Raw genomic sequence first — 14,946 nt, 5'->3', positions numbered from 1 at the left:
CAACACCTGTTATGTTGTAGTTTCTGATCTTCTGATGGGAGCTGCTACTGTCGTTCAGCTTGCTGCTTAATCTCAATAGCGTTTACTAAACCGTCTTCTTCAGTATCAACACTGATCCCGGTTTCAATGTTACCAAACAGAGATGTATGATTGTATTTGATTAATGATTCAGATGTTAAAATGCAACCTTAAATGACCCTTTCCTATGAATAAGTGTCATACTAAGCACCAATAATCCATAAAATATTAGCTTTTTGACCTGCTTGGCATCTCAAAGACTTGTAGCGTGATTTGTAATTGGTTGAAAAACACTTCAGAACAGCTTTTAAATTGTGGGATGGATTTGGTGGGATCCTGGCCTTTGTCTGTGACTCACTATTGTTGCGTTCTACCTTTGTAACCTTTCTGATCAGCTCAAGGATACGTACGCCTTCGGGGCTGCATCTCAACATGCGTGATCTTTGACATAGTGCATTATATAAATATTATTTACATGCTTAACCTGGTAAACGGCAGCGGGGCTTTTAAAATAACGTCATGGCTTCTCTAAATGTCCTCCGACTGTCCTGCAATAATGAAGAATTAAATATAAATAGAAAGCAGCGGAAGAAACCTTGCGCTATGTGTCTTTAAATGAGCATTAAAAGCCAATAAGCGGCTCCTTGAGACCTTTAACCCGTCCTCGGGGCATTCCCTCGTTTCTTTTTGGCCCAGATCAGAAAGGAAAATGCGGGAGTGACTACTTCGGTTGGTTAGTCACCAGGGAGCTGCAGCAGCAGATTCCCTGATTAAACAAGCATGCACTAATCACTAATGGAGCTGTGCTGCAGGACTGAATCAGGAGGATGTCAAAAGAATAACAAGTGAAGGAGAATGAGGAGGATTCCACAGGCATGAGCCACTCCTTTTTTATGTTTTGAATTCCTTAACTTCAGCCAACTAGCAGTGCTCAGTTTTTTTATTTCTGGTTTTGCTTAGTGGTTAACATGCATTTCCATAAAGGCAGAATGTCACACAAAGCTTTGCATTGTTCTAAAGATTGCTGGACTGGCACCAATAATGTGATAGTAATTGCATGGTTTGTGTAATCTGAATCTTTACAAACTAACTGTGGTTTTTTTTCTTTTTTTTCAATCAGTGCCTTGGGAGGCTCCTCAGCACTTCATATCCCAGCATTCCCCAGTGGAGGATGCCTAATTGACTACGTTCCCCAAGTGTGCCAGTTACTCAACAACAAGGTAACCATGTTTGATATAACTCATCTAACCTTTACACAGCCTGGTCAGATGTGCTTTGTGTGTATTTTAATGGCTAAATATGTGTCTCCCCTAATTTTAAGGGATTTTATCTGAGAGCAAGGTTTCTTACTCCTAACTCCCTGAGGACTGAGGTCATTTTTGGAATTTTACAAAATTTCTTAAATTCACACTTTTAAGGCACTTGCATATGAGATACATACCAATGTGTAGGATATCAAAAGTTGCCGAACAATCTTAGTTCTCTATGTAATGATGCACCATTATTCTAAGGCAGCGTGAAAAGAAAAAATGTTAGCTTGATTTTTGAAATTCTTCATATCTCTTGTGAAAACATAGCTTTACTCAAGTGGACGAACTGTTTTGGTGCTTTAAATTGGTTTATCAAAGGTCTTAGGTTCACAAAAGCGGTTGAATATATGAATAAAATGGTAGATAAATGTAAATGAATGTCTATTAACAAATTTTGTATTACCGTTTTGTGTTGTCTGTCACTACTTACAACAAACTTAAAGAGAGGATGAGATAAAATGGCTTAGTTTAAAATGGGACTGAGGAACGACTTCATACTACACGTTTCATGGTGTCCGTGGAAATGAATTTTTTTTTCTTTTTTTATATATTTGAGACTGTTTTTCATGAACAGTTTTTAGTACAAGAACAACATATGTACTATATATGAGTACTGGGCGAAGTTGAAAAAATTAACTTATTAATCGCATGATTTTTCTGCAGTTAATCACATTATGCGCCAAATTCGCGCACGCGCTTCCGTAGCCTCGCCCAACGTGAAAGTACGTATTGTTCTGTAGTTTCTGTTCTCAACGAGTAGCGGTGCAGCAAAGATCCGCGAGTCACTTCACCTCAAAAAAAAGCGCTCACTGGCGGAAGTTAATCGCGCATGCACAAAGCTCCTGACCCCGCGGTCTGATCCACTATGCAAAGCACTTTAAGTCAGTATTACTTCTGGATCTTTACTCTTCTCTCAAAGAGGAGAACTTTCCTCACATCACAAGATGTTCAGTGCACTTGTTCAAGACAACACAGACTGGACTTTTCTCACTGAGGAAGAAAAACTGAACTGAGCTGGAAAACATGAAAAGCACGTATTGCTTCTGTATTAAGCGAATCAATTGCGGGTCTTTAACATTCATCTTTAAGGTAAGCAATAAACTGAACATGGACCAAAGGAGTGGCTTGTTCCTCACAGGGACCCTTACTACTGAACAGTACCTGTTCAGAAAAAAAAGAAAACAGATTTATAAACTATATATGTATGTATGTTAACTTGCTGTTGCTCCAGAGTGCCTGTTATACTGTGCTTATAACATTACTTTAAAATAAAAGCGTACAATACACTAGTTTTTACTTCATTCTTCAATTTGGCGCATAATGCAATTTATTGCGAAAAAATAATTAATTAATGCAATTAGTCAGTTATTTTTTTTCAACTTTGCCCTTCCCTAATAAGAACATTGCATAAACATTGCAGATGTGGCAGAGTTAAAGCGAGCTTAATTCTGGCAGTCCCTGTGGACAACAGCGGTATTGTTTCCAAACACCAGACCCCCCCCCCCTCCTTGAAAAAGCTCTCATTTTGACGGTCTGCTAGAACCAGGATAGTCAGTCTGGTTCCCCGCTTCTCCCTTACCTAGAAGTGGGCCCAGTGTAAGACCTGGGCCTCCGGCCAGCGGAGAGGCACTGCTAAGCGCAGAGCCCTCTTCCTCCCACTGCAGCTTGAAAGCGGTATCCAGATCGTGTCTGGTGTGCCGGTCGCTGCCGGGCCTCCCCACTGGAGTCTGAGTTGTAGCAGTTTCTGGTGGACCTGCTTAGCAAAGTCTGACCAGGCGGCACCGCTGATGGTCTCGTTTACTCATGTAGGTCATAAAGAGGCATCAGCGTTAAATACGGACTGTTTCATAATCAGTCACAAAGTTCCTCATTGTAACTTTAATGTGTGTGACAGGTTTGGGAATCATTTATTGCGTATTTGTAAGCATTGGTGCAGAAAGGTTTGTGTCCACTGAGGGATGTCTTTTGTCGTGTGTGTGTGTGTGTTTTGACGTGTGTGTGGGCACTCATGCACGTGTGTCTGGCATCTGCTGACGTGGGCGTACTGGCCAACCTCCATAGGCCGTCTGAGCGCTCCTTGGCCTCTGCAGGTTGACAGGTAGATATGCAGTGTAGACGCGATGCAATGCCATTTCCCTCAGGAGAAATGCCCATCTCCCCTCCTCTACACCCACATGCACACATTACACACGGATACCTTCTATCTTGTCCCGTTGGCCTATACCTACTCTGGGTGTCTGGAACACTCGTGTCCCCGGCTGACCGCCACGTCTCCGGGTGTTTGAGTTCCAGTGTCGGGAACGCTGCCCTCCACCTTCCTGAAAGAGTCACGGAGGGCTCTAGAACTTCAGAACGTTGTGGTCCAAAAGTCAAAATGATGGCAGATTCAATCGTTTCCAAAATACAGAAAAATATTCAATTTAAATTGTAGACTTTGTTCAATGATTCCTTTTTTTTAGGGTGTTGACAGACATTCTAACATGGGAAAATACCAATCTTTTACGCTATAAACTATGGAAGAAATAAGCACTAGTTCTGCTTTGTACTTGTTGTGGAAGTCACAAAAACGTGGGAACATCAAACGCCCCCCTGTTTGGGTTCATAACACCATCTGTAGCCACACAGCTCGGTGAATTTCACCAACTCCAGGAACGGCCTCTAGCTTACTACAATGATAACCAGCAGTCCTCCACCATGGAAATAACCACTAACTCTGCTTCTAACTTATTGTGTAAATGCCATATATGTTAGAACGTCAAACTCCATCGTGTCTGGGTTCATATTATTATCCGTAGTAACACAACAGCGTGTGAATGACGACCGCTATCATCGCTATCACCGGCAGAAGTTTGATTCAACAACAGGTCGGCAGTGACGAGCGGAACATCTCAACGCTGATTGGCTGACGCAACTATGACTCACGCGTTTTTGCCGCCGGAGTTGGGAAATTTCAACTCGCACGACAAGCTGTCGCGTCCAGCGCTCAGTTTGCTCCGCGGCAAACTCGCTGTTCGTGTCGCCTCAAACGCGTCTGTCGCGTCGATCGCCAGAAAAGTCACGTCTATGCAGCTCCTACGCAGCTGTGCATTGACTTTGCATGTAATCTGGTCGCGCGACCAAATTTTGTCAAAATTAGATTGTTTTTTATTTTTTAAACAGCCCAAAATACAATATAGTTTTCAGGCTTTTCACACCACTCTGCTGAAAAGTGAACTTTAAATACTATTATAACACTTTTACAGCCCAATCTGTTGGAGAGTGTGGCAATTATTTTGGTCCATATAATTCAAAAAGATATCAGAATGTTACTCATCATTTATGGCCTTTCGATGATCAGGCATACGGGAACTTAAAGAAAAATGGACACTTAGACAGCAAACAGTAGCAATTAACGAAGTCTGCAATTAGCAGACATGTGACTTATTTGTGTGGCAGGAGCAGCATTGCAAATATCTTTGGACTCCCTTCTAACCAAAAGAAAGTACCCTGAGCTTTGCCAGAGTAAATAGAGGTTATAAGAGGTCATAAGTAGAGTCATCAGAGGCAGAAGCTGGACATTTCAGCGGAAACACAAAACAATATTGGGCTTCTTTGTATCCATTATTGCTCGTAAGGAAAGGACATCATTCTTGTAATCTTTTTCGAGGATGGGCTGTGCAGTCATTTGCTCTTTTAAAACCATCAATTATTCCCTCCCACGTCTTCCAGATGCTGTGATTGTATTGACACAACTTTGCCGCCGCACACTGTGCTCACAGCTGCAGCTGTGACGAGGACTGTGCTGTGTGACGGCGACAGCACCTGGCGTCTGTACCATTAAAGTATTACTCACAGAAATCAGCTCCAGGACCTAATAGAGCCTGAGGGCTCCTCAGTCATCCCCAACAGTACCTACATACTGGAATACTAGGAATTAGTTGCTTTCGGTCAATTTAATGGAAATCCTCCTTGTTGTCTTTTTTGACACAATGGTGATAGTCAGGTTGGAAAACTATCCGAGGAGAGAGAGAAGCAGTATATTAACCTTCAGCTACTTTTCCCAATGTGTGTGTTGCATTATCAGATGGTGTTTTTACACCATAGGCAGTATTCACAGAGGGAATTCACATCCTCACTTCCTCCCGCTGTATAAAAACAATTAAAAACATCTTGCGAGTCTGCGCAGTAGTAGTAGTAATTGGGAGGGAGCTCCAGTATCGACAGCCCATCTCCTTTGTGTACCAGTGCAATAACACGAAAATAGTAAGTAAGTACATTTTAAATTTAGTTTGACCTGGGCTAATCTCGCTTGCTGCAGTAGCGCAGTGAATATTATTTTGAGTGCTCATATAGGAACGATTCAAGGATGCCTTGTGGTTGCAGTGATTCACACATCCTTTAAACCATTGCCATCGATTGCCTGCTGTCTGCTCACTCCGGTAGGGGGGAAAACAGTGGGGGGTCTTAGTTTGCTTGGTAGATCTGAAGCCTAAATAAACACGTGAACAGACGTCTGTATACATCACAGTGGGAGGCGTCTGTCGTGCGTGTCTGATACACTTGCATTCTTTAGAGTTAGCCACCACATTGTTGTCTGCTATTGTTTTCACCTTGAAAGCCTCGTTTGTGTGTGTGTGTGTGTGTGTGTGTGTGTGTGTGTGTGTGTGTGTGTGTGTGTGTGTGTGTGTGTGTGAGTGAGTGTGACTGAGGACAGATTTTTGTCACCGCGGATAAACCGTGCAAAACTTTAGATTCAAAATCAAAATGAAGTGTCGCGGTGCAGGTGTGGTTGACCTCTGACCTGTGGCTGATACTTTGCTCCAAATAAGAAGATAATGTGCAAAATGCTATTTCATTAGAACAGATTCAACTTAACTGCCGCAAGTAATGTTCAGAATGAACAGTAATATTTAGAAGAGGAAGATAATAACAAACTACGGATGAACGGTATGAAACTCGTGCTGCAGTACCAGTCGGTAGTGAGAAGAGATTGTGTAGATGTAGTCCAAGAAATGCAGAATGTGAGAGACTATTCAGAACAAACAGCTGGAGGTTTGATGTGAAGAGTGTTTACACTACAGATGGGACATGTACATTATAGACTATTCTGGTACGAGTGGGTCATGTGACAGTTTTGCTGTGGCTGAGGTCAATTGAAAGTATGTGCTTTCGCTTTTCATTAACATAATAATAGTTTATCCATAAATGTCAAGCCGGCAACAAGCTTTCTGACGCCTGTGCTCTTCTTTTCCAACCCTTTCAAACGATTTTCTTTTGGGTGATTATTCTTTGATGATTTTCCTTTAGTATTTGGAGGTGGATCAGATCAGGGGGACATTGATTCTTTAAAATGCATTTGTACCCAGACATCAGATCAGTCACTCTTTATAAAATGAAAGCCGGGGGCAGTGCGAATGTGTGTGTGTGTGTGTGTGTGACAGTGTGTGTGTGTGAGAGTGAGAAAGAGAGAGAGAGAGAGATTTTGATCGCACAGCAGGAAGCACTTCCGGCCCTGTTGCATCACACTCCCTACATGCGCAGACAACACAACGTTGTCAAGCAGGGCGAGGGAGTTGCAGGTTTGAATACCTGCGGAGCGAGATCACCTGCCTTGCATCGCTTAAACCCCCAGGCAGCCAATCGTGGGGCTTGGCTAGTAGTGGTGATGACGCCGGGGGTGGAAGTCCTTTCTCAGTATGGGTGCAGTGATCCAGAGTTCCCTTGAAACACACACACACACACACACACACACACACACACACACACACACACACACACACACACACACACACTCATGTAACTAGATCAACAGCTTGTTTAGTATGTGGCCTCGCAGCTTTTGAGAAAGCTCAATTGCCGCCTCCACTGTCCCATGTAAACATAATTGAACAGGAGTCTGAGTCACAATGTGTGTCTGTGTTTAGGAGCTCTGGCAGATATGAGACCCGACACACACACACACACACACACACACACACACACACACACACACACACACACACACACACACACACTCTGTGGATCAGAGATTACTACTTTCCTCTTTCACAAAATGCCGTCATTCATACATGGCTGATGAGTAATCAGCAGCATGCAGTAGCAGCGAGTAAGGCACCACTGTCTCCAGCTTTATTCATTATGTACTCCTCAGATGAACCCTGCCGTTTCACTACATGTTCTTACAGCAATATACTGCAATGCTTTCACTTGTATTATGCAATATGCTGTGGATGCACTGGCACTAATCTCACATTATTCTTCAGTAGAGGCTCTGTTTATCACCTGAAACTTTTCTTCCTTCCAGAAGTTCGCCCTTTGTTTAAGTTATTGCTGTATTTTAAAATGTATTACCATTTTAGGAGATATCCTTTTCTGTACTTTTACTGGTTATAGGAGGTGGACAACACTACAAACCCACCTGCCCGACAGTAAAATACAATTGTAAATGGTGGATAACCTTGGAGTCAGTGTTGGTGATCAGCAAGCCAGCAAGAATACGCTAGGTTGTAAAAAAACGTCTCTCTTTAAAAGAATTAATACAAAAACAGCCAATTGTATTTCAGCTAATCTGGTCCGCCTCTTTTGCTCTCCACACTGACTGTTTTCCAAACCAAAACCTGCTTCAACGAGATTGGTCAGTACTTCTCGGACTACAAACCAGAAGCAGTATCGAAATCAGAACTGTTTTTATTGCCAAGTACATTACACATACAAGGAACTGGTCTTTATGATTGAAACGGAAAACCAGAACGTGTCCCATACCAAAGTCTCGTTCCTCCAGATTTCTCAATTCATATGCAGGATTTCTTTCTCAGTTCAGGCCTGAATGAATGTGTTGTACATTGCTCTTTGATACTAAGAGTGTGGCGATCAAATGAGGTCTGATATGAGATTAGTCAGCCTAGGAGCTCAGTGCATCTGGATATTTTGCCAACTGGAAACTAGATCTAAAATGCAGTCACCTCTAGGAACATACATTCATGGAGAACTTACACATTTTCCCACTAGTGTGGAGAAATGGATTTCAGGTTTCATTAAATATTGCGCACGTCTAATTTCTGCAGCAGTTTTTTTTCCCCTACATGGTTCAGCTCTGTCCACATTGCCCATGTGCAGCGATAATAGGCATCCCTGCTAAGGTGAAGGGAGCAGGTGACCTTCATCGTGTGACTGCAGGCTTTCTCACCTGCCCAGGATGCTCAACAGTAAAGCGAGCCCTGAGCTTCTTCTCTTCTGCACTTGAAGATAATACTTCATTACAGCTGTCAACACGCTCTAAACACATGTTGGTTATGTGCTCACAAGACTAGAACCCAGAATTCAATTTCGTTTTTCTTCTTCTTTTTATTGTGATTTTAAAATGTTTCCACCTGTCTTCAGTTTTAACTCACTCACTGTTTTTTAAATAAGCTCATGTATTTTTTTCCTCCCAGCAAAAAGGCTTTCATATGATACTAATAACACAATCGCTGATAAATAGCAATTGCATTGGGGTGTTACACTCAGGGGCGAATTCTCAAAAGGTGCTGAGCCTGCACGTATAGAACAAAGCGAAACTATCCAAGTACCCTCAAAAGGGTAAGATGCACCCAAATCCACGCTGCCAAGCAAATAGCATCTTGGTGACGGGGGATTTTAAAGCCCAAATGCAGTTTATCTGTCACTTTGTCTGACGTTTTAAACGCCTCTGCATCTCGTCGGTCAGCTCAAGTTTGGAAAATCTTTCTTTTTCTTTTCCCGATCCGGCATTGTTCTCCCAACCGTGTTCTTGGCGCAAAGACAACCGTTTCTACATGGATAATTGCAATCAGATGCAAATAAAAAGGCAAATTGCATGTTTGCGCTGTAATATCTTTCAGCAGCCACAATCCATTCTTTGTGACCACTGATACAAAGACAATACCCTGATAATGATACCCCCGTACAAAGACAGCCTTCTGTGAATCAAGCAAGAATAAAACAATACATTTATTAAGCTGAATGTAGAGGCTCTGTGTAAAACATTGGCTGAAATGTAGAAATGTTGCCAAAATGCACACGGAGCCTGGAGCAGAGAGCGTTTGACAGAACCAGTGGTACAGCTCTTAACACCAGCTTATTTGCCTGTCAAGTGGTAAGCTTGGTGAGACTTTGTACTGTGACATTTAAATTCACCTGTTCAAAGATTGCATGTAATGCCACTTTTGTGCTCCGCGCCGGCTGCTTTTAAAGAGAAAGCATCCATTAAAAAGAAAGTTCAGCTCTCGTAATCGCTCGACAGGCCGGGCCATTGTTTACATTCTGGGTAGGTTCGCCGTCAACGCCTCTCTGCTAGTAGTGCTGCCCGCGGGCTGAGGGTTAGTTCTGCATATAAAGGACTGATTCAGGTCGAGACAGACCCGGAAACCACGCGTACAGGACATGTGGTGAGAGGGAGTTAAAGGGGGTTAAAGAGACTGAAAACAATATTCCTGTTCATTAAACAGGATATGCATGAAAGACGTTGCACCGCTGCAAGGGTTTAGTTCCAGGCCAGAGGTCTAGGACCTATAATCATGTCGTAATAGCATTTCTCCCCCCTCTTCAGTTGATGTTTTCCTTTACCTCCTTCGAATCAAGTGTCAAAAATGTATCTACATTATGAGGCTCTGTGGTTCGACATCCAGCGCCTATAGAGCTATTTTATAGTGTTAGATTACCAAAGCATCATATGATGTAACGATTTTTTATTTTTTTACCAGACAGACAAGTATAGTACAATGTGATGCATAGTGTGAACAAGTTAGTCATTGTGTATTTGGTGACGTTTAACGTCCTTAACAGAAGATAACAATTGACTCTCTGGATGGGAATTGTCTGCTTTTCCTTGGCTGCATTGCCTGCTTTTCCTTTTTTCCAGGTTTTCACATAGTATTATAATATTGTTATGATAATTTAGCTCTTTGTTCGATTTCCGATCATTACTTGTCCGTGTAATAGTTTGAAGCTGATTGGGAACTGGCTGTATGATCCATCATCGGTGCGCTCTGTCAATAATTTCTGACAGAACACTTGATTTTGAAGAATTGATCCAATAACATCTCTGGTGAGGTCTCATCCCACAGCCACCGCCGCTCTCTACAAACTACCTTGTAAAGTTTGTGTGGCTCTATTTCTCATCTTTTGTTTTTAGATGTGTCAAACGCACTGATATGATTTGGTTTAAGCTATATTATACAATATTGGATGTGGATAATGTGACCTGCAACCAGCAAACTAAACATTGGCGTGTATTCGGACTCCCCTGCTCTCAACCTGGTAAAGAAATGGATGTATTGTCAACAGACCTTTAGCACGTATTGATAATATGTTGTAATCTCAGTTCTGGGCGTGCCACGGTCTAGATTTGAATATACAATGGTATCACGATCCTGAAGTGTTTTTGTAATTACTTTGCTTTTTCGGCACAACTGGAGCCACCTTCAACAGCTACTTTGCTTTCTGTTAAACAACTCGTTTTCAGGCTTTTTACCCAGCTTGCCTGCATTTTAAAAGATATGGATCTCTTGCTATTTTACCATCTCAGAGAGTACATATGTCTGTTATGATGATAGAAATTCACACAGGCATACCCACTTTATGCTTATCCAATGTAGTTTTGGGCAAGAACCATGCAGTCAGTATGAATGTTATTTTCGCATCTCGCAAACTGGGAACACTCGTGTTGGAATTGCATTAAATGGGTATGACTGGAAAGAGTCTTGTGGATCCAATGAGCCCACCATCTGACCTGTGTGATATTCACAGCTTCATCAAACCTCAGAGGATGGTAACTCTCCTTCGGCTGTAGATAGTAACCAGTTTTCATAACAGAAGCGCTCACCGTCCAATCAGTAAAAATGTTGCTAAAATGTGTTTTAAATGTAGCAACAAATCTGTGGAACAAATACTATCAACCCAAAAGATTGCTGCAACAACTTATGTTATGTTTCACTTTGATCCCTCTAGGTGCAGTATGTCATCCAAGGCTATCACAAGAGGAGAGAGTACATCGCCGCCTTTCTCAGCCACTTTGGAATGTGAGTCAACTAGAGAGGACCACATTGTCCGCTGCAGTGGTCACAGCATGTGTCCAGCGGGCCCATTCATCCGTACCAAGAAAGTACTGTTGGGTGTGAAATAAGACCCAAGAGACACTTTGCAAGAAACCAATGTGTGTGTATTTGCAGGGGCGTGGTGGAGTATGACGCCGAGGGATTCACAAAGCTCACTCTTCTTCTCATGTGGAAAGACTTTTGTTTCCTAGTACAAGGTAGGAAAGTCACATGGTCTGCCTGGATCCTATCTGAAGCCGTTACCTCATGTCCTCTTTTTCTCTTCCCTCCTCGTAGTGGACCTCCCGCTGTACTTCCCCAGGGACCAGCCCACCCTCACCTTCCAGTCCGTGTACCACTTCAACAGCGGCGGCCAGCTCTATTCTCAGGTGCAGAAGTCGTATCCCTACAGCCCTCGCTGGGACGGCAATGAGATGGCAAAGAGGGCCAAGTGAGTGGATTATTAGAGCCAATGTTCAGAAATTCCACATTTTGAAACATTTTGCACATAGATAGTTTAAACAAAACATAATGGACACCTAAAAACGAAAAGGTTTTTGATATATTCAGTTCTCCATGAAGTGCATTAAAGCTAAATAAACTGTTTCTGACAAGTCACATGAGGTAATTGATCAGGATGAATATCATGTATTAGCTGCATCAGATATATGATACAATAAGATCACATTGTTTGGGCCGCACACAGGCTATTATTCAATGCTCACAGATTGGATTCCACCTTCAATAAACATAAACTGTCACGACCCCATGAGAGCAGATCTATAGGCGTCAGCTGCAGCCGGGGAAGTGTTTGCTTTGTGGTTGGCAAAGGTTAATGACTGCTGTAAATATTTGATAGAGCTGAGCGACGACAGAAGGCACAGGGAGCATTACATAATGTGTACATCTTTCTTTACTCTTTGGTTCATCTTAATACATCTCAATGTCTCCACAAAACAATCCGGATTACCACCTGTCAGCTTCTGGATTTGACTACAAAGCTTTGCCTAAAAACAAGAGAATAGAACCCAGGTTGAAAAATACATAACTTTTCTCTATGGGTTATGCTAACTTGTCTATTTCCTAATGTTGCTCACCGTATGTTGATTTTTTTTCTTTTGCATGGTAATGATGACCACTTGTCAAAAAAAACAATTCAGGAAGTCACGAACCTGTAAAACCCAAACTGGTTGGCAGATTTTGTCACTTTTTTGGACAGTCAGGCTAGCTGATTCCAGTCTTGATGCTAAGCTAAGCTAACCAACAACAAATCCCGTTGGTGTAATCACCAACGGAATATCAGAGTGATTTAACCCTCTGCAAGAAATTCAGCCTATTTCAAAAAATAAAGTATTTGTTTTGAATTTAATCTTGCACGAACACACACAAACATACGCATAGACACACACATACACCCCTTAACGCACCACCTGTGGCTAAATACCTTGTGGACTGCTGTTTTTCTACGCCGTTATATTTTTTAAAGTTATGTCTCCTGCATTTCCCTCCAGAGTGTTAACACATACAGAGAAGATATCTCACGCACAACTGTAAACATGTTCTGCCTTTCATCTGCACTTTTTATCCATGCTGGGCCTGGGACTGACCCAGTGAATGAGTTTCATGCTTTGAAGCACACAATTATTGTCACATTTTTGATGTTTTAATTGCTGTATTCTCTCTCTCTCTCTCTCTCTCTCTCTCTCTCTCTCTCCCTCCCTCCCTCCCTCCCTCCCTCCCTCCCCTTCCCTCCCTCTCTCCCTCCCAGGGCATACTTCAAGAGCTTCATCCCTCAGTTCCAAGAGGGAGCCTTCGCCAACGGGAAACTCTAGTACTCTCTAGCTTAATGACATGCCTGGAGAGCTGCCTGAGGGAATGTGTGTGTGTAGGGGTGTGTGTGTGTGTGTAGGGGTGTGTGTTGTGTACCTGTACGAGTATGCACTGACACACATTCGTGGAAATGTGCTGTACCTTGACAGCACAGTGAGAATGCGTTGCACACAGTCTCTGTGAATCCCACATTGTTTCACCTGGATATGGTTGCCTCTCAGTACTTCCTTTTTTGTTTTAGTTTTAGTGAGAAGCCACTTTGGTAAAGAAATCTAGAACAATGGAAATATGATAATAATACAGCAGATGTTGTGCACACGTCACACAATTTTATGGGATCAGGCTGAAATGATGTATGTCAAGGAGCTTTTATTTTGAAGAGAAACTCCAAACTTTGACAGGAAGCTGATCAGCCTTTTCAATCCAGAGCTGCCTTGCTGTGAAAGATATTTAATGATATGTAAACTGTTAATTACATGTTAATCACAAAGAGCTGTAGGGACAATGCAAAAGACAGTTGTTTACCGTTTGTTTGTTTTCTCTATCACGATTGTCAAGTCTGGCTTCACACGTTGAAATGCTCTTTAATTGTCTGTATGTTACTTCTGACCGTTCAAAGCTCTGTGAAGTCTTTTACTGACAGTTTGACGGACAGTATTGTAAATTACTAAATGTTTAGTCAAAATTTCTATCCAGTAAAGAAGTCTGTTTCCCCTGACTGTGTGTGTGACTGTTTTGTACTTCGTCTGTTTGTTTGTTGTATTAATAATTTGTTACGGAGAAAATCTCAATGGTTTTTATTATACCCTGAAAACCACTTGTTTTCATCTCCAACCACAAGCGTGATCTCCATTTGTCATTTGTTCACATCATAGGGAAGGATGCCCATGTTAGAGCTTTAGGATGTATTTTAGAAACCCTTTACTGGACTGTTGTAAGCTCGTCCAATCATTACAGTCGGGCCATATGTAATGATTGGCCTGTTCATTGTTTACAAATTTGATTGTCCCCACGTCTCCACAAGCTGCTAGTTCACAACCGAGCGCTAACGGTAGCCGTGTTCAGGGAATCAACATTTTTAGGGGGGCTTTAGAGGGAGTCCCTGATATCAACCACGTTTAAATATTTTGAAGGACAAGTGAACATTTTACCTGATGGTGCTTCTGGAAGAAAAGACAGCCGATTACGACGCCTCATCCTTTTGGGGACGTCCCAGATACTGAAAATATTTTTTTTTAATCAAACTCTACAATGCCGTTTGTGTGAAAAAGAAGAAAAAAAATAGCATTTAACAAACAGAAACCATGTACATATGTTCTGCCCTTCAGATGTGTAAAGGTGTTCTTTTTGTGTGTCTGCTGCTTTTATAAACCCTAGAGATGCTGTTCTTTTCACAGGCCCCTAATGCGCTTGTGTAATAAGGAGCCGTAGCACAGAGAAGATGTGTGTGTTTCTGTCTGTGTGTGTGTGTGTGTGCACGCACATGCCCATGCATGGATGTGCACATGCATGCGCTTGCTTGTTTTCATCATTAAATATGAGGGTCATAGTTAGGGGTCCTTCCCGGCCCGAGGCGCAGCCCTTTGCTATATTTATTGTTGGTAATGCAGCAACTGTCAAGTCTAATTGAGAACTATAGGGTGAATGTATCTGGGGCATTTTAATAGCATCAAGGCTCCTAATAATAAAAGATTTTTTTTTTTTAAAGCAAGATTCTTTTTGTCTTTTTCACTGCCTCGCTCCATGTTTCTTGCTCT

The 14,946-nt window shown here is 42.1% G+C and overlaps 1 protein-coding gene across 1 annotated transcript in view; it reads left to right on the top strand.

The window, feature by feature from the left end:
- The window catches only part of babam2 (BRISC and BRCA1 A complex member 2), a 78,094-nt gene extending 64,187 nt beyond the window's left edge, over window positions 1-13,907 (top strand). The window contains exons 8-12 of the mRNA XM_068580465.1: window positions 1,139-1,238; window positions 11,274-11,344; window positions 11,495-11,577; window positions 11,657-11,810; window positions 13,128-13,907. Of these exons, the coding sequence (XP_068436566.1) occupies window positions 1,139-1,238; window positions 11,274-11,344; window positions 11,495-11,577; window positions 11,657-11,810; window positions 13,128-13,191 (472 nt within the window). The 3' untranslated portion in view covers window positions 13,192-13,907. The remainder of the gene's footprint in view (window positions 1-1,138; window positions 1,239-11,273; window positions 11,345-11,494; window positions 11,578-11,656; window positions 11,811-13,127) is intronic.
- Window positions 13,908-14,946: the final 1,039 nt, after the last annotated feature.

This window comes from Clinocottus analis, unplaced genomic scaffold (assembly GCF_023055335.1).
Source record: "Clinocottus analis isolate CAN_PGR_092001 unplaced genomic scaffold, fCliAna1.0.p SCAF_17, whole genome shotgun sequence".
NCBI lineage: Eukaryota > Metazoa > Chordata > Actinopteri > Perciformes > Cottidae > Clinocottus > Clinocottus analis.
The sequence above is the reverse complement of the archived record's forward strand: the minus strand, read 5'-3'. Positions and strand labels throughout refer to the sequence as shown.